The sequence below is a fragment of the Lentinula edodes genome (genome assembly GCF_021015755.1).
Source record: "Lentinula edodes strain Le(Bin) 0899 ss11 chromosome Unknown C8R40scaffold_7, whole genome shotgun sequence".
NCBI lineage: Eukaryota > Fungi > Basidiomycota > Agaricomycetes > Agaricales > Omphalotaceae > Lentinula > Lentinula edodes.
In genome coordinates, this window is record NW_025764313.1 from 729,427 (window position 1) to 746,287 (window position 16,861).

Sequence of the window (16,861 nt, forward strand, 5' to 3'; positions counted from 1 at the left end):
TTATCACTGCACACGCCGTCATTGCCTGTTCACGCGCTTCCGCTTGTCTACAGGGTATCACAACGAGGGAACTTCTTCCGGTTACAAACCGTTTGCTAGTGGCGGTGCTTTTTCTTCACGCCCGACGCGAGGGTCTGTTCAATCCGTCTCCGACACGCCTCGTTCTAACGCGTCTGCTTGCGGCGCTCACCAATATATCTCACACTCAGATATCAATATCGACGCCTCCCATTCTTCCTTCTCAATCAGTACTCATGCATCGATCTTTCGAAGAACTACGGCGGCGGTATGTCATGCGAGCGACGCGGGAGATTTCAAATGCAGATGGGCAGGGCTATCTTTACGCTTACGTCGAGGATGATGAATGGAAGGTGGGCCTGACGAACAACTTCGTTCGTCGTCAGGAGGAGTGGAACAAGGGTTGTCCTTGCCCGTGGAGAATATGGCTTTTGCCTATCCGGGTCGCGAACAGGCGGAGAGCGGGTGAGTTTTTTGGCTTTCGCTTTTTATACCTCTCAATGGCCTGTAGAGGCACTGGCGCATCTTTTACTTGAAATGGAGTGTCTTGACCGCCCGCGAACCTATTGCCGATGTTGTACGTACCCGAATGTTTTCCTCAATTCATAGCGCTACATGTCCAACATACAGGCCGACGAACGCATATCGAGAAGTTTGTTTTCTCCGGCGACTGGTACGTCGTCTGGAGCACAATTGTTTATCCTATCCTTTTGAAGGCCGCTGTCTCGTGAAGGTACGCGATTGTTCACCTTTTCATAATGTTAGCTGACATTCCAATAGTTGAAGTAGGTCATAGCACATCAATATTTTTGCCTTATAGTTGTCACTCTTGAAATTGGTCTCTGAACTCTTAGGCTTTGCAGCATGTACAATATACAAACTAAAAAATGTGTGTGTGTATGTCCTTTGTTGCTAATGAGTGAAAACTTAGTAGTGACTCTATAATTATCTAGACGTGGAGAATTGGGGAAACAGGTCCTCAACATAATGAACACAAAAATACTCAAGCACTCAAAGGTCCTCAAGGTCCTCAAGCACTCGAAGGTGATCACAAGATCCTCAATCACTATGCTTGTACATCCTTCAGTAGACAATCTATTATGTTCTTCGCTGTCTCTATGTAGACGACGCATCACATATACCGACACACGTCATGTATCCCAACATCCCCGACATCATCGTTGCCACGCGTTCCGACCTCCCGACATCAGCGACGTACCGACATTTCGACGTTCCGACAGCTCGGCGACGTCTGGACGTTTAGACATTCTGACATCGGGTACGGATAATCTCTGCGAGGTTATGGTGAAAATACTTACTGCGCGAGAATATCGTATTATCTAAAATGGCATCCGGATTTCGCCACTATCTTCTGTGTTAGGATAGTTTCGATAACATACATATCATGTACAATCGGCGCAAGTTTCAGGTTAATTTCCCTATAGATAGGCGGCACAGGGACAACCGGGACAGCCTCGTTCAGCACGGGCGGCATCGAAAGCGCCGGTGATTCCTAATCAGAACCAGTCTTATTCGAATACTCATCATCCGAGTGGCGGTAATTCAAATAGTTCCAATACAAATTCCAAAGGTCGGCCAATGGCACGAAGAATACTAGTGCTCATAACAGCAAGATCTGGTCGACTAGCTCTGTTGAAGAACGCGAACGAATCAAAGAGTTTTGGTTTGGTCTAGGGGAAGAGGAACGACGAAACCTGGCCAAGATAGAGAAGGATACGGTGTAGAGGAAGCTGAAGGAACAACAAAGGTATTCTTGCAGCTGTGCTGTGTGTGGCAGGAAACGGTTGAGTCTTTTTTTCTTCCTTTCTTTTGGTTTTACAAAGAAAGAGAGATACTAATTATTGATTATTAGTAACGCCATCGAAGAAGAACTAGAACGTTGACCCAGACGCCGATCTCGGTGACGACGAGTATGAGGAAGAGGATGACGACGGTGAGGACTATGAGGAAGAGGACGAAGAGGACGAGGAAGAAGATCCTAATCCTAATCCTAACGATGAAGAACTCAGTCCAAATCCAAATTTACCTGCGCATCCTGGGATAAATGATGTTGGAATTGGTCGTGGACGAGGAACTCCCAGACGGCCTGGAACGACGCCACAATTAGGTGTAAAGGGTGGTGCAGGACGGGAGGGGGAGAGGTCGTAGTGCCGAGTCACCATTGAATGGAACTGAGAATGGGAAAAACCAAGGAAGAAACATTTCATTCAATCTGGGCACTAGTCTTACTGTTACAGGTGTGTATCGATTGCCTGTCTTTCATTTATTCTACCCACAAATCCTGCGTTTTCGTTTCTGATCAATAGCGTCGTCGTTGTAGATGTTCTTTCCCACTTACTCTATATCTCGACGATTCTCCTGCTATAATTCCTACTTCCTTTCCCCATTATTTCCCTGCATATTCATCACTCCCTTGTCGTCATGCCCATCTTCCACCGCCATCATCCACCTCCATTCAATTTGTTCAATTCGCTCATGTCACACAAACTCTCCTCACAGGTCCTGGCAACATCCTCACCGTCGCCGACGATCTTCCGAAAAACGATGGTCAAAAATTCCTTGAGATGATGGAATAGCCGGCCGAACAAAGGACGCAGCGTGAGGAGGAAGCTGTAGGTGACCTTGAAGACGACTCGGAAGATGAGGAAGAGGAGGATTGCGGTGAGGATGAGGAGGTTCTAGGATCGGAGGATGATGATGAGGATCTGGATAGAAGAAGGCAACGGAGGATGAAGGTAGCAATGATGAAGATGATGAGAAGGATGAGGAAGATGGACGACGAAGAAGAGGAGGATGACGAAGGAGAGGAGGTAAGTGCAGTTCCTTCTGTCGGTGGTGTCATTCACCATCGTTCCATTCACTCGCTCCTCTTGCGGGCTTTGAGGAAGCGATGTTGATGTTTTGTGCTCCCGCGATGCCACCTATGTTATTACATCCATTTCGTTCACTGATTGCTTTCAGATTTTCCTTTTTCGCTGACAGGTTATGACAGAAGAGCAGGAAATGGAACAAGGCAAACGAATGTTCAGTATCTTCGCCCCACGTATGTTCGAGCAGAGGGGTTTCACAGCCTGCCGTGAAAAGGTCTCATCGTCCTCTTCCTTTCTGAAATCTGAAATTCCATCCTGATATTCTATGGCTTATTTTACAGGTCGCCCAAGATGCGGGAGCTCGAGGACGAAGACAAGATCGCTCAAGAAACGTGAGGTGAAGAAGCAGAATGCGAACCAGGAGACAAATGATAAGAGAAAGTGTGTTCCCGTTCGCTACATATTTTTTTCTTCAATGCTCATCTCATCGCAACAGAAGCTCGCAAAAGAATCTGAGAAGGCTCGTCGGGACGCGAGAAACCCGCCTCCGAAAAGGCCGCCAAAGCCCAACAAACTGCTCCCGAAGAGGAACAGCGTAAGAAGCGCGAAGAACGTGTGGAGCGTGAAGCCCTTCGCAAAGCTTAGGAATTCGAAAAGGCAAAGAAAGAGGAGGAGAAGCGGAAGAGAAAGGAGGAGGAGAAGAAACGGATTGAGGGTAGAGAAGGAACGAGAGAAGGAACGGGGGAGAAAGGGGTTTAGACGTAGCTAGAAAGAGAAAGGTCGCGGTCCAAGTACGTGTTTTGGTTTTTTCGTTGGGTTGAGATCAAAATTTTTGCTATCGAAGGGCTATCTATCTGTGGCGTCGTCAGAACCACGTGGGATAATTGACGTAAAACTTGAAGGGGAACGCTTTCTTAATCTTATTCTACCACGTCCTAGTATATCCTCATCCTCAACGTTCGCGCTATGTCCGAACAACTGCAGACAACTGGGTACACAATCCCTTTTCTGTATCTACTTGAAGTGATTCATTTTTGCATAGGAAATGCAAACATGACAAATTTCTTCCGCTCAACGAGCCTCCGTTGAGACGAGGAGTCGCTGATAGAACCTGCTTTCACGTCACGCCTGTTTACTATCTGGGCTGGTATATTCCTGGAGACGAGATTCCCGACTACTATCCGGAAGCTGGAGGCGAAATGCCGACCTTTTGGACGAAAGAGGTTATGATACCTTGGGTCAGAGATTACGATGCCAAGTATAAGAGCCATGAACGGTGCGCTTCGACATCGCCTAAGTCATCCTTGATTTGCTCAGTGTCCTATCCAGTCATTGCTATTTTCGACCAGAATTGGCATATGTAACTGGAACAAAGGAACCACATCTTTTGGTCTTCATTTCCAGCAACCGTACCCAAGAGTTCATTGATATGAGTCAAAATGAACAGTTCATTAAAGATGCTGCTCGCATTGCTCATGTCAAAGATTTCTTTGGTGAAGTGAGGTGGATTCGCCGGTGAGGCCCAGTGACAACTCAAAGTGGTGAATGTGTTGTCACTCTCAATGGATAATGATGTTTCTATCAACTGTATCTCCCATGTGTTTACTACCATTTCTTCTCAATTTTCATGTTTGGTCTAGTAATAGGCAAAGATGTAGGAGAGGAGCTCAAAGATCTCATCTGATCTCATCTGCATCCATTATTGACTGTGTGCTGATGACGCTGTGTGCCCAATTGGAAATGATTCGCTGTTAACGTTGACCTAGATATTATCTTGAAGGGATACAGCGAAAATTTGGATTTGGTGATTCACGACACTGATAGAGTTGAGGACATTGAGGAACTTGAAATGAGATAGCTACCTCAAGACTCAAAAAATCGGAAGAGATAATGGTCGTTTCGAATCAAGTGGGGACTCCACGTGCATTGCACAAAATATACAGTACATATCACACTCTGTTATCATGATTCGGCGGAAAACTCCTTCATCTGAACCAAAAAGTCTTTTAAACCTACCTTGAATTGGGTACTATCATTATAGTTGTTGTTCATGCCCGCCACTAGCTCCTGGATATGTGAGCTGAGAAAGGATCTAATTAATAAACTGTATTGCGACTATGAGTAGGCACTCACCCATGGACATGCGGAAACGCGCTGCTTAGCAGCTTGACACAGTAGTTCTGGAAGAACTCCGTCGTCATATTCGAGGTAGAAGTACCAGTAATAACATTAGCAGTAGGATTTAAGACCTCCGCCGGCATTCCAGTCTCATTGACAATCTTGAACATTCTCGCGAGCACTGATGCTTGCAATGAAAAGCCACTCTTGTGTTCTGAGTCGGTCATGACATAAAAAATCTCTTGAACGATGACAAGGAAGTACTGGCTGTAGAAGGCGTGTGCAACTTCCGCAACTTCTGGGGAGGATGAGGAAAATGCTTCGAGGATTTCAAAGCACACTATATTGAAGAGAAGGGTATAGTCAGTCGTGAATCGTGAGGTGTTGGATATGGTGAAACGAGACATCTGCGCAATAGACTTACTGTGTAACCCGGTATCACCCAAATCTCTTGCAGAATGCTTCATCGCCCAGATGATACTATTCATAACGAGCTTGAATCCCTCGGGAGGTATACTCAACAGCGCTATTGGAGGCACAACCAATCAGCATTTCGAGAGACAGATGAAATGCGACAACATTTCGACGACTCTCACCTGGGAAGCAATTTAAGATAATCATACGGAGAAGACGGAAAAAGTAGAGCCGATGATCAGGGTACTCTGTCAGATCTTGGGTAATCATCTCTAGCGTTGGCTCGAGGACAGCACTAAGTATTGGCGGTACTTGCGGGGTGATTAAAGACTGGGACGGGAGGCAGAACCAAAGAACACGGGTCAATATTTTGTAAAAAAGCTAAGTATAACGGTCCAAGAGAAATGACAGATGGAGAACTGCGACATAACGGAGTGAAGTAAATGAAAGGTCGAACTTACACCAAGACACTTGACGACATCGCTCATTAGATTCAACACCTCCGCATCCCTAGCCGCCGCTATATTTCGTTGATAATCCCCCAACACTGCGTCTAACAGCGGAGGGATGAAGTTCTCATTGACGACCTCGATCTGTACGACGGTGTTGATGTATGTTTGCATTAGTTTAAGTATATCTTTCTTCAGTGCGCGCAGTTGACGGATTTGCGGAGTTTTGGCCATAAGGTCACCTGGAAGATAGAGTGAAAGCGATGAATATCGTTACAAATATCAGCAGATATCAAGGTCAAATGTTTACCTTCCTTCGCAATAACTTCACTGATCATCCCACTAATGGTTTTATACAATCCTAGCATATCCGTGAACTTGAATATTCTCGCTATTTGAGGTGTGTAGGCTTCCCCGCCGATGGACGAACATGCTGAGACGTTTGTTTTAATGACATTCGAGAGAAGCTTGACGGACTCCTGGTTATGTAGTAGGGGAGGTGTATTGGCGGAGTTGGTAGAATTTTGAGAGGCTTGAATCATCAGGGTATCCCACTAGTACATTGGGAGATCATTCAATATAGAGAGGAAGAGGAATAACTTACAGCACCATTCGGTAATTCCATGAGACTAGCTATTAGCCTCTCTTGTTGAGCTCTGTTCAACGCCTCAGCGACGATTACTCCCGTTGCTTCATAAAATGTGTGTACCTATGACAACAGTCAATAGCGAAAAATGGTATGAATTATTGTGCGAATGACTAAGAAGAAATAACACTCATACATACCTGTTGAGGAGATAAATCCACTGTGATCCTATTGATTGTCCGCAGAATCTCATCGATGAAAGGTTCTTTCTCGTCCGACTGTCGAACGACAAACTGTCTCCCGCAGGTTGTAGTGATTTTCATGTACGTGTCACAGGCCATGTCTTGAACACCTGAAAGCATCTGTATTAGTGAATTTGCGTACAGATACCAGTTCTTAAATAGAATCCGAGTGAACGATACGCACCTTCGTGCGTCTCATGCATGAACTCGAACAGCTTATTCACCACCGTCTTCAGGAATCTCCAATGGGCTTTGAGGAAACGAGGGTATTGGCCCACGATGTACATTATATTCGAAGCGATGATGGCTTTGTTATCTTTACCGCGCTTTTGCTCGACTAGTCCCAGAAGTTCGCGAATAACGAGGACCAGGAAACGTTTTTCGGTTTCTTCGTTTATTTGGAGCCAAAGATACAACATCAGTAAGGAGAGACAAAACAATTTTTGTATACTCACCCATCGCACCTGATATACTCCCAATAGCCCAACATATGTTTAAGTTTCCCCAACTCCATTCACTGCCGTCAATTTGAGCTGCCATCTTCTGCGTTAGGATCATCTCGACATCAACGACATCAAGGTGAGTAAGGTAAACCATGAGTTCGCGCATTGATTTGTACAGGACAATGGTGTCGGTTTCTACCAGGTATTCGCGGACGACTTCGCCTTCCTCGTTTTCAACGACCAAGACCTGTATAAGGAAGAGAAATAGAACGTGAGTATGTGATGGCGAAATCGTAAAGAAAATGAATGTGTAAAAAGGCCGGACATACCCACCTCTTCAGGTTTGACCATCTTCCCCACAGCCACGAGCCTTAAATTCGACAAGACTTCCCTATATATATCTTTCCTCAGTTTTAGCCTGCTGAAATCTGTGCCGATGGGTATCATAGATACTTCGTCGTACAACCCAACGAGGAGTATCAGCCAGTATTCAAGACAGATCTTGAATACTTCTCGCTCGTCCACTTGAGATATCTTGATGAGGTAGAAATGAGCGTTAATGAGCGCTTCGCGGTCTGCGTCTACATATGAAGTCAAAGACAGGTTAGCGTGTATGGCTATAACGCGACTCACCTTCCTCCATTATCGGCAAGTGCTTCGAAAAGAAATTTGCTAAGAACAACGCTAGAGCGACGACCATTTCCTGTCCCGCATCCGACGCGTTTGCATACGCAGATGCGATATCCGTGCTTGGTAGAATAAGCTTGTTGATAGTTGTCATGACACTCATGAAGAACATCTTGAGTTTCCCATCGTACATTGATACGTCCGACCGAGGGAGGCTCGCGATTTCAGCGGCACATTTAAGGGTAAGATTACGATATTCGGCTGATTCGAGGAACTGACAGGAAGCGTGAAACGTCTCAAAGGATGGAGAAGAAGAGTTATGCATACCTTAGGGGTTATTAGAGACTTCTAGGGGACAGACTAGGGGGCAAATTATAGGGGACAGCTAGGGGACAGCTAGGGGACAGCTAGGGGACAGCTAGGGGACAGCTAGGGTACAGCTGGGGGACAGCTAGGGTACAGCTAGGGAGAACTGGGGTATAGCTAGAGAGAACTGGAGGGCAGCTGTGGACTACTATATACACTAATTCCGGTGGATACTTGGTCCGTGAATTGAGCGCCTATTTACTTCTTTTGGAAATTAGGCGCCCATTGCAACTCAGATAAACTAATTCCCATCATTGAATGAGGTGAGAATCATACCTTCCACGAAGGTGCCCATTGGTGGCAGTTCCCATGGGCACACATTGCAGCTCAAATCAAGTAATTCCCATCAGTGAGCAAGGTGAGAACCATACCTTCCACGAAGGTGCCCTTTGGTGGCAGTTCCCATGAGCAAACAAGGATGTCCATGAAGGTGATTATCAATACTTGCCTTGAGTGAACTTTCACTTAGTAAAGTCCCAGTGGCTCAGTGGTAGAGCATCTGATAAATGTGAACTGGATCCCGTATGGAATCTAAATATTGTCAAAAGGACAGGGTTCGAATCCCTGCTGGGACAATCTGGTTTTCGTTGAGTTCTTTTTGATTCCCATGACCAAACAGGAGTATCATGCTGTCGACGAAGGTAATAATTCCCATGACCAAACATGAGTATCATACTGTCGTCGACGGACGGGATTCATCTACAAATGGCGCATTAGCTCAGAGTCACTGCCTGCCTCCCTTGGCTCCACGATGCCCGGCTGTTGTAGTCACTCAGCTCACTCTACATTGAATGTTGTTTTCTGACTGCCCGCATCTACTGCTTCCTTCGATGAAACTATCGGTGGTTGAACAGTGAATATGCAACAAATCTAAAACGTATGACACATGTTGTGACCTGGACGACTTAATAAACAAAACATATATGTAATGCAGAGAGGTTAAAAGGTCATCAACAGCTATGGTATCTTCTGGATGTTGCTCAGCTTTGTCCCCCGATGTTTCACCATCTTTGTCAGAAAATCCTTCACCACCTATGGCTGTTCATCGTAGAATATTCTGGAAAATCGCTAGTCTACATCTGCAAAACCTGGATATTCGGCTAAGCACCGAGAGCAGATCCCAGCAGATCCCAGTGCTGAAAGCACTGAAAGCAGTATGCTTTGAGTGCTTTCACTGCTGGGAAGTGCTCTCAACTGCTTTCGGACCCTTAGCCGAATATCCAGGTTTTGCAGATGTAGTTGTGACCGCGGGGTTGTTACCGTAGCTGGGGATTTTCCTTTTTAGTACATCACGTGTAGCGCGTTGTACAGAGTCTCACGATAATTTATCAGTCAATGAAAAAAAAATCGACGCGTCGATCGTCTGCGACAAGTGCATATAAACACAGATACACCCTCAGAGAATGCTTTGAATCAATATTCACACTTCTCATTTGACTCACCGCCTGGACATGCTCTCATTTCGAGAATTGTTCAGTGTTATGTCCCATATGTCCCGCATGACTATGTGCTCGAAGGTGTTGGCAAAGTCTTGGATGGAAGTGACTTGGTGGCTATCACACCAACTGGCTCTGGGAAAACAGGATACATGGCTTTTACTGCCCTCGTCATGAGAGAACTCTCAGCTTCCCCGGAAAGCTATCTGCATCTGAAAGATATCATCAAAAAATTTCCCAAACACCCACTCATGCTCGCCATTTGCCCCACGGATTACCTAGAGTATCAAATGGTGAATGATGATTCCGTGATATGATATCAAGATTCACTAAAGATATTACAGGAGGAGAATTTCGCTCGTATCAGTTTGAATATTCTGGTCATAAACAATGACACTCTCCAAGCAGCTCGACTGAATAAACATCCTGAGTTATGGCAACAAGCTCAAGATAACTTATCATTATCCATCATCCTCATCTCTCCGGAACAGCTCAAGTCGAAGAGCTACGAGGCTGCCCTCATGAATGACAGATTCTATGAGCGGATATACGCAATGACTGTTGATGAAGTCCACCTTCTGTTGACTTGGGGAAAGAGCTTTCGGAAACCATTCCAACAGATAGGTTTAGCAAAAGCTCGACTTCCAGATAATGTCCGTACTCTTGCTTTGACTGCCACCATGCAGGTTGGTTCAGCTCTTCACTCCATCTGCAGATTCTTGGGGATGCCAGAAGGAAAATACCACCTTATTCGACGTTCCAATCAGCGACCTGATATCCAGCTAATCTTCCGTGAGATCTCTTCGCCTGTCGAAGGTCTATTCTTCCCTGAACTTGACTGGGTATTGAAGGAGAAGCGGAACACCATCATTTTTGCACGAAGAATCCATTTTGGAAACCGGATTCATGAATACATGTATCACCAAGACAAAAAGTCAGGAGGCGATCCACGTACTGTCTTGAAGCGTATGCGGGAGTACACTTCACTATCAGCTGAATATAATGAACAAACTCGGGTGTTCATGCAGTCCGGAGATTGCTTAGTTGTATTTGCGACGAGCTCGTTGGCAGTTGGCGTTGATGTTGACAATGTGCAGGACGTGATTGTTTTTGGAGACCCGGAGGATGTGAATGAGCTAATTCAGATGATTGGGCGTATACGACCTCGCTGGCAACAATCAGGCAACAGGCCTACTCACCGTGGAATCATTTACTTCTTTCCCAATGCTTCTGAGCGAGCCGAGCGAGCAATTATCCTGAAAGATGTCACTGCAAGCTCAAAGTTCTCAGAGTTAGAGAATGCAGCTAACGAAATGGACAAAGGGCTTGCTCAGCTCTATCGTGCTAGGTGCAAGACTGCTGAAATCGATGCCCAGTTCCAGAATCCAAGCAATGACAAGCTATGTCAATGCCCTACCTGTCGAAATTTCCCCTTCCTTCCAACGCAAATCACCTGCATTTGTAGTGGCTGCGTTCCCGAGGAAACAATGTCAGCTAAGACCAAACCTTCCAAAATCTCCAGACCAAACCTTCCAAAATCTCCAGTGACGAATCTGAACTACCAAAGAAACACAACTTGCGTATATCTAAAGCTATGCGAACGCATGGTACTCGCCAGTTGAAGCAGTTCCGGCTTCATATCTTTCGTACTGCCGATCCGAGAACAGCAGGACTACTCTCCCCAGCCATGTTCTTCTCCGACGATGAGATCAAGTCGGTCCTTGACCATTTTGATCAAATAAAAGAGGTTAGCGATGTATCTCAAGTGGTCAAAAGTAATCACCACTTGAATGCACATCATCAAGAACTGTTGACGTGGGGTACACACACTGAGAAAGGATTTTGAGGTAATCAAGTTGGAGGAGAAGGGCAAGCGAGATGCTGCAAAGAAGGAAAGGCAAGATATGGCAGCGGAAGGGCATTTATTGTTTCCTGATAATAGTGCTCATTCTTCGCGATACGAGCAAATCGATCATCAATATCATGAGCTGATTCAGGAAAGGTGTCCTCGGGAAACTCCATATAAGTTCCAGCAAGACCAATAGTCATCTTGTTTTCACGTCCAGCTCGCATGTCGCGTTGTCGTAAATAGTTTTGTACATTGTCGAAGAAGAATTTACCCAGCGTTTAGGGTTTTTTCCAGCCAGTTCTGTCGCTAAACCTTCAGCAAATCCGAGCTCACGAAGGACCCGATAATTGGTCCCATAAGCAGGCATAGTTCCTATGCGACTTTCATAGGCAAACAAGTCTACTGGTGCTGAAGATGAGAAGTAAAGGATTCCGCGAGCAACAGGAAGCCAGTTGGCTTGTCGATTCAGACAAAAGTTGAGGGCAGCAATGGAATGCGTAACAGCCTCTGAATATGTTAAGCTCAAAATCTGATTCTGATCACAAGGCTCTTACAATGTCGATTGGCCTGGTCTTTCTCGCAGCAATGTCACCCACATCTGATGTTCCTGATGCAATACATGAAAGGAAATCGAATAGGAAGGGTTCGTGTGTGTGAATGATTTTACTGACTTGGGAGACAGTATTAGCTCCAATATCTTTCCATTCAGATTGTATGGGGTTCTTCGATGCACCAGAATCTGATTTTGCAGTCAGTCGTATATGAAGGCCATTCTCTGGCTTTACAGCGCGCTTGGCCTGCAAGACTGCATGCTGGATACTGATTTGGGCTGCGAATGAGGATAGAGATGCACGAACATTTTTGATCTCAGAGTATTTCGGAGTGCTGGTGGTCCACATCTGGTGTTTATGCTTTTATCGCCTGGCCGGCCATCAGGTGAGGTGTACCAATTCTCAATAATTTCCCCAGCATGGTGTTCACACCGTCCACTGAGAAATCGTTCCATAGCAGTGGAATGAGTATTTCCACGATCAAAGTCCTTCCATTTCGAGCTCCAATAGAGATAGTCACTATAAGACCAGTTCAGGCTTTGAATATGCTTCAATACTGATTCGAGCTTCTGAAGGGTGGTCAACTTTTGTTTCTGCCTTTTTGTGGTATGAGGATGTGCCAGTGAAAAGTTCAGAAAAGTATTTTCGAAGTCACTCTTTCTTTTTCCTGGTCTAGACGGGGATTTGAGTGATTCGTGAGGAGAGATATGAGAAGAGGTCTGAGGAGTATCTGAGGAGCTCGGACCATGAGATCGATGATGGGAACTCTGAGGGGTAGCATAGAAGCTAGAGGCAGGTATTGGTGATTCGGTAATGATATTTCTGGAGCCATATTTTGCTGGAGTATGGGGTTTGATTGAGCTGAAATGAATACAAACTCATGTTGACTTCGATATTGACAAGTGCAGACTTTTGGAGTGAATCAGAACGCGAAGCAAACGCGAAACGCGATACCTCATGTGATCAAAAAGGGCAAAACAATTGCTCATCCATGACCCTTTTTAGGAAAGTGCTCAGCTACGGGTTTAGTAGCGCGGTTGAAATCAGACTCTAGATTAGATTGCAACGACTGTCTTGCGTAATTTTAATTACAAATCTATTGTTCTGACTCGGGAGACTAGGCCCATCTGCAAAACCTGTATGTTCGCCAGAGCAAGGGTACTGGCTGGAGAGCGCTCTCCAGCACCCAAAGCACCGAGAGCAAAATTTCAACCTTGCTCTGGGTGCTTTGGCTGCTGGGAAGTGCTCTCAGCTGCTTTCGGAGAATTAGCCGAAAAAACAGGTTTTGCAGATGGGAATCAGTGGTATTCGAATTTTGGGTGAAAGTAACGCTTTTCATCTGCAAAACCTGGATATTCGGCTAAGGGTCCGAAAGCAGTTGAGAGCATTTCCCAGCAGTGAAAGCACTCAGAGCAGCCTGCTCTCAGTGCTTTCGGTACTGGGATCTGCTCTCAGCCCTTAGCCGAATATCCATATTTTGCAGATGTTGTCACTCTTACTCACGTGACGTGCGCACATCTTGTGTATGATCTTTCTTTTGATTTCCAGTTGCCATATTTCCTCATATTTCACGCATCCTTCCACCACACTAGAGGTAATGTTATGGATTGGTCTGTAACAGCCAGTGGAGGTTAGCCTAGGTTAGCCTATCACAAATCTTTCTCATAATCTTTCTTATTTAATCTGCTGCCGTCTGTCTCCGTTTTCTGCTCCTTCTTCCAGACTCCCGCATCCAGCGGGGTCAATCAAATTCAATGTCTGAGACGGTTGATATTTCTTCTGATCATTGGACAACTGTTCATTGCTAATCGATTGCTCTAATCAGGCCAGTGAGCTCGACCAGAAGATTCAAGATGTCTTCAAGCACATCCAAAACAAGCGAAAGATCTTAGAGGCTTCTCAGCTCCTACTACAGGCAACGACTAACCAGGATGTTTTACGAAGAAATGCCGCCAAGATCAGAGAAACCAAGCGATCTCTTTCATATTTCGAAGAGACACTCCGCGAGCTTCAGGCGCAAGATGCAGCAGAATGAGCCTGGACGCTCTTCTGGTCTTCAGGTGACATTCAACAATACTTTCTCTAACCCAACGATTCACCCAAATCATTCAGGTTCCTCCGAAGGAGGACCGCGACAACCCGCTGGCAGCGCACATATCTATGAAGCGTTCTCTCGATTCAAGTGCTTCCGGATCGCCCCAAACCAAACCATACTTTAACCTCGATATAATCGAACCCAAGACTCCCCTTACATCAGCTAAAATCTCGAAAATGCTGCATCGAGTTCGAACTTCAAGTAGAAATGCAGTACAAGAGAGGCATCGATAAGATGGCAAAACTATAGAAATCACTGTCGACAAGGCAAACGAAGTCGAAATTGCTGCTTACGACAAGCAAGTCGGCGAAACACATGCGGTTCCTATAAGTCTATTATGAATCCGCATCAGTAATCTTGTCGAAGCTCTGAGAAGGAAAAAGGCATTTATGGAGAGCGGACATGGGTTACTGCTGGCGCTGGTCATCCAAAATCGGCGGACCTGAACGTCCCTCTTAGCTTTGGCGCTGCTCCTCCTGGTGGCTTTGGTCCTCAGGGAAGCATGGGAGATGGTATACCACAGCAACCATCTGAAGGTATCGAGGCATGGTTGGCAGTCGAGCCTGCAAGTGCTATTCTCTTGCATTCGAACTTTGGTGAGTATCTCGCAAACGTGTCATCTTCATACGTGGACGCTCATCGTCAAATAATCAGTCAAGGAAATCGTCTGAAAACGCCAGATCGATGCACCTCTCGGCGGTCTAGGTCGACAAGGTGCTATGCGTAAACGGAAGGGCGAACATGAGATGAACGGGCACAAGTTTGTTCAAAAGCAGTTTTATCAGCTCATGTTCTGCACCTTTTGCAGCGACTTCTTACTCAACGCCACGGATTACCAGCGCAAGGATTGCCGTTACACATGTCATAAAAAGTGCCATGAAAAGGTTGTCACAAAATGTATCTCGAAGTCCAATACTGGAGTAAGTGCTCTCTCTTTGAACTCTGGTGATGCAATCGTTCTATTCACTGAGATCATGTATCAAGTATGTACAGTGTTCAAATAACCTTGGATCATTAACCTGAGTTTGAGTACATTGGGAGAAGGCCGAAGGCCTTCGAGTCCTAGCAAACAATGAGACTCTAATGAGGTATGCACGGTCAGCCGCGATGGGCGGGAGGGCCCTGAGCGGCCGCGTGCTCTCATTGAGCTCGGACTGCGATCTGTCTCTCACCTCGGCTTGATTTCTGTGGGTGTGCAGGTTAATGTGCACCAGGAGGGTGAAAGGAGGTGGGTGAGTGAGAGAATAAGGGTGGGAGGGTGTGGAAGAGAAACTCAGGAGCTACCAGGGACTAGTACTGAGAGGCTTCGACGTACACTCGTCGACGCGGTGCTGGAGGGTACTGGCAAGAGCAAGAAGTACCGCATCACGTGTCCGTTCGAAGACTCAAGTACTCAAGTTTGTTGCGTTTCTTCAACTTTCGATGTCTCAACTTCTAAACTACCAAGTGACTGCTTCGAAACAGAAATTCAAATTACACCATTCTATGATGACGAGGAGAAGATCAATCACCATATCCCTCACCGATTCAAGCCTCTTACCAACATTGGTGCAACCTGATGTTGTCACTGTGGATACATGCTTCCGCTTGGTCGTAAGAACGCACGTAAATGTTCGGAATGCGACCTAGTAACCTGCCATGCTAATTGCGCGCACCTCATTCCGGACTTTTGTGGTATGTCGATGGAGACTGCAAGTACTCTCCTATGGGACATGCGGGATATCAAGAAACACAGGGCTCAGCGTCCCTCTCAACCATCTGCGCCCCGACAGCCTTCACGTCTCAGCCCTCCCGCTGATACTATGGGACGTTTGAAGCTTTCCGGTGCTCCTGAGACCGAGGCAGATCTGTTTGGTCGTCAACAACCTTCGCTACCCGCTACCCCGCCCAGCGGATATCCCCAGGCTCCGTATTGCCCAGCAGCAACAACAACAACAGCGCCCGCTCAACGGGCCTCCTCTTGGCACAAGACTACCATCTGCTGGCGTTAAAGCACCACCAGAGTACGCCCAAGAACCTCCGCGTCCTCGGACAGGTCCTTATGAACAACTGCGACCTGGCGCTTATTATGTGAAAATTTTTCTTTTCGCACTCGCTGCCGAATAGGTTTGGTTACCCAGGGTACTCGTCCGCCTGTGCCCCCAATCCCGGTGCAAACAAAGATAGGCTTTCCCTCATCGCCGATGCAACGACCGCCTGATCGTTCCAGCAGTTTCACCGACGGCGCAAACACCACCCCAACAGCCGCAGATTCAAAGACAACAATAATAGCAGCAGCGTCAGCCTATCAGAGGCGCAAGGTCGGCTTGGATAATTTCAATTTCTTAGCTGTACTGGGTAAAGGTAACTTTGGTAAAGTCATGTTGGCGGAAGAGAAGAAAACGAACGTGTTTTATGCGATCAAGGTCTTGAAGGAGTTTATCATGGATAACGATGAGGTTGAGAGGTTAGCTAACTTTCATGCATCGCATGGACGATTGCATAGCACCCGATCAGATAAGCATGTATTCTTAGCTGCTGCTAAAATCCGTTCTTGTTTGGGCTGCATTCGTGTTTCTAGACCGAGACACGAGTGTACTTTGTCATGATATATGTTAGCGGTGATCACATGTTGCACATTCAACGAAAGCAATTCTTGCTACGACAAGCTAAGCTTTACGCATCCTAGAGGTGCTTTTGGCATTGGAATATCTCCATTCGTAAGGCATCATCTATAGGTCTGTTTAAACCGTTATCAAACTTCCCTCAGCCGACCTTAGCGTTGCACACTCAACAGAGATGTGTAGCTGAACAACATCTTGCTTACGTTGGACGGGCATGTTAAAGTTGCGGATTA

General features: G+C 46.1%; 6 protein-coding genes and 1 non-coding gene across 7 annotated transcripts; 5 read left to right on the forward strand and 2 right to left on the reverse strand.

Moving 5' to 3' along the window:
- Positions 1-254: 254 nt before the first annotated feature.
- On the forward strand, positions 255-2,187 carry C8R40DRAFT_1067337 (uncharacterized protein; the record flags this gene model as incomplete). Its single annotated transcript, XM_046225901.1, has 10 exons — positions 255-483; positions 530-595; positions 649-691; positions 735-751; positions 784-803; positions 839-907; positions 972-1,062; positions 1,143-1,233; positions 1,610-1,757; positions 1,915-2,187. 10 exons carry the CDS (start codon positions 255-257, stop codon positions 2,185-2,187), a joined length of 1,047 nt encoding a protein of 348 aa, XP_046089406.1.
- A 273-nt stretch (positions 2,188-2,460) lies between these two features.
- On the forward strand, positions 2,461-4,277 carry C8R40DRAFT_1067338 (uncharacterized protein; the record flags this gene model as incomplete). The annotated part of the gene is made up of 8 exons (XM_046225902.1): positions 2,461-2,586; positions 2,616-2,849; positions 3,022-3,082; positions 3,191-3,444; positions 3,495-3,602; positions 3,789-3,841; positions 3,892-4,125; positions 4,199-4,277. The coding sequence occupies 8 exons, from the start codon at positions 2,461-2,463 to the stop codon at positions 4,275-4,277; spliced, it is 1,149 nt and encodes a 382-aa protein (XP_046089407.1).
- A 534-nt stretch (positions 4,278-4,811) lies between these two features.
- On the reverse strand, positions 4,812-8,053 carry C8R40DRAFT_1222198 (CRM1 C terminal-domain-containing protein; the record flags this gene model as incomplete). Its single annotated transcript, XM_046233280.1, has 12 exons — positions 4,812-4,929; positions 4,983-5,307; positions 5,392-5,493; positions 5,564-5,711; positions 5,843-6,072; positions 6,141-6,384; positions 6,435-6,539; positions 6,617-6,768; positions 6,843-7,046; positions 7,114-7,348; positions 7,435-7,676; positions 7,726-8,053. The coding sequence occupies 12 exons, from the start codon at positions 8,051-8,053 to the stop codon at positions 4,812-4,814; spliced, it is 2,433 nt and encodes an 810-aa protein (XP_046089408.1).
- A 514-nt stretch (positions 8,054-8,567) lies between these two features.
- C8R40DRAFT_t66 lies at positions 8,568-8,669 on the forward strand. Its single transcript has one exon. It is a non-coding gene; the product is annotated as a tRNA-Ile (tRNA).
- Positions 8,670-9,526: 857 nt separating this feature from the next.
- C8R40DRAFT_998243 (P-loop containing nucleoside triphosphate hydrolase protein) lies at positions 9,527-11,017 on the forward strand (the record flags this gene model as incomplete). Its single annotated transcript, XM_046236799.1, has 2 exons — positions 9,527-9,823; positions 9,875-11,017. Coding segments are annotated over 2 exons (1,440 nt in total), but the record flags the coding sequence as incomplete, so codon positions are not given.
- A 558-nt stretch (positions 11,018-11,575) lies between these two features.
- On the reverse strand, positions 11,576-12,278 carry C8R40DRAFT_1167737 (uncharacterized protein; the record flags this gene model as incomplete). Its single annotated transcript, XM_046231072.1, has 2 exons — positions 11,576-11,914; positions 11,976-12,278. 2 exons carry the CDS (start codon positions 12,276-12,278, stop codon positions 11,576-11,578), a joined length of 642 nt encoding a protein of 213 aa, XP_046089410.1.
- A 1,583-nt stretch (positions 12,279-13,861) lies between these two features.
- Positions 13,862-16,693, forward strand: C8R40DRAFT_1067342 (uncharacterized protein; the record flags this gene model as incomplete). The annotated part of the gene is made up of 10 exons (XM_046225903.1): positions 13,862-13,990; positions 14,043-14,226; positions 14,275-14,345; positions 14,402-14,621; positions 14,731-14,945; positions 15,225-15,382; positions 15,843-16,060; positions 16,132-16,471; positions 16,511-16,529; positions 16,586-16,693. The coding sequence occupies 10 exons, from the start codon at positions 13,862-13,864 to the stop codon at positions 16,691-16,693; spliced, it is 1,662 nt and encodes a 553-aa protein (XP_046089411.1).
- Between the last annotated feature and the right edge of the window lie 168 nt (positions 16,694-16,861).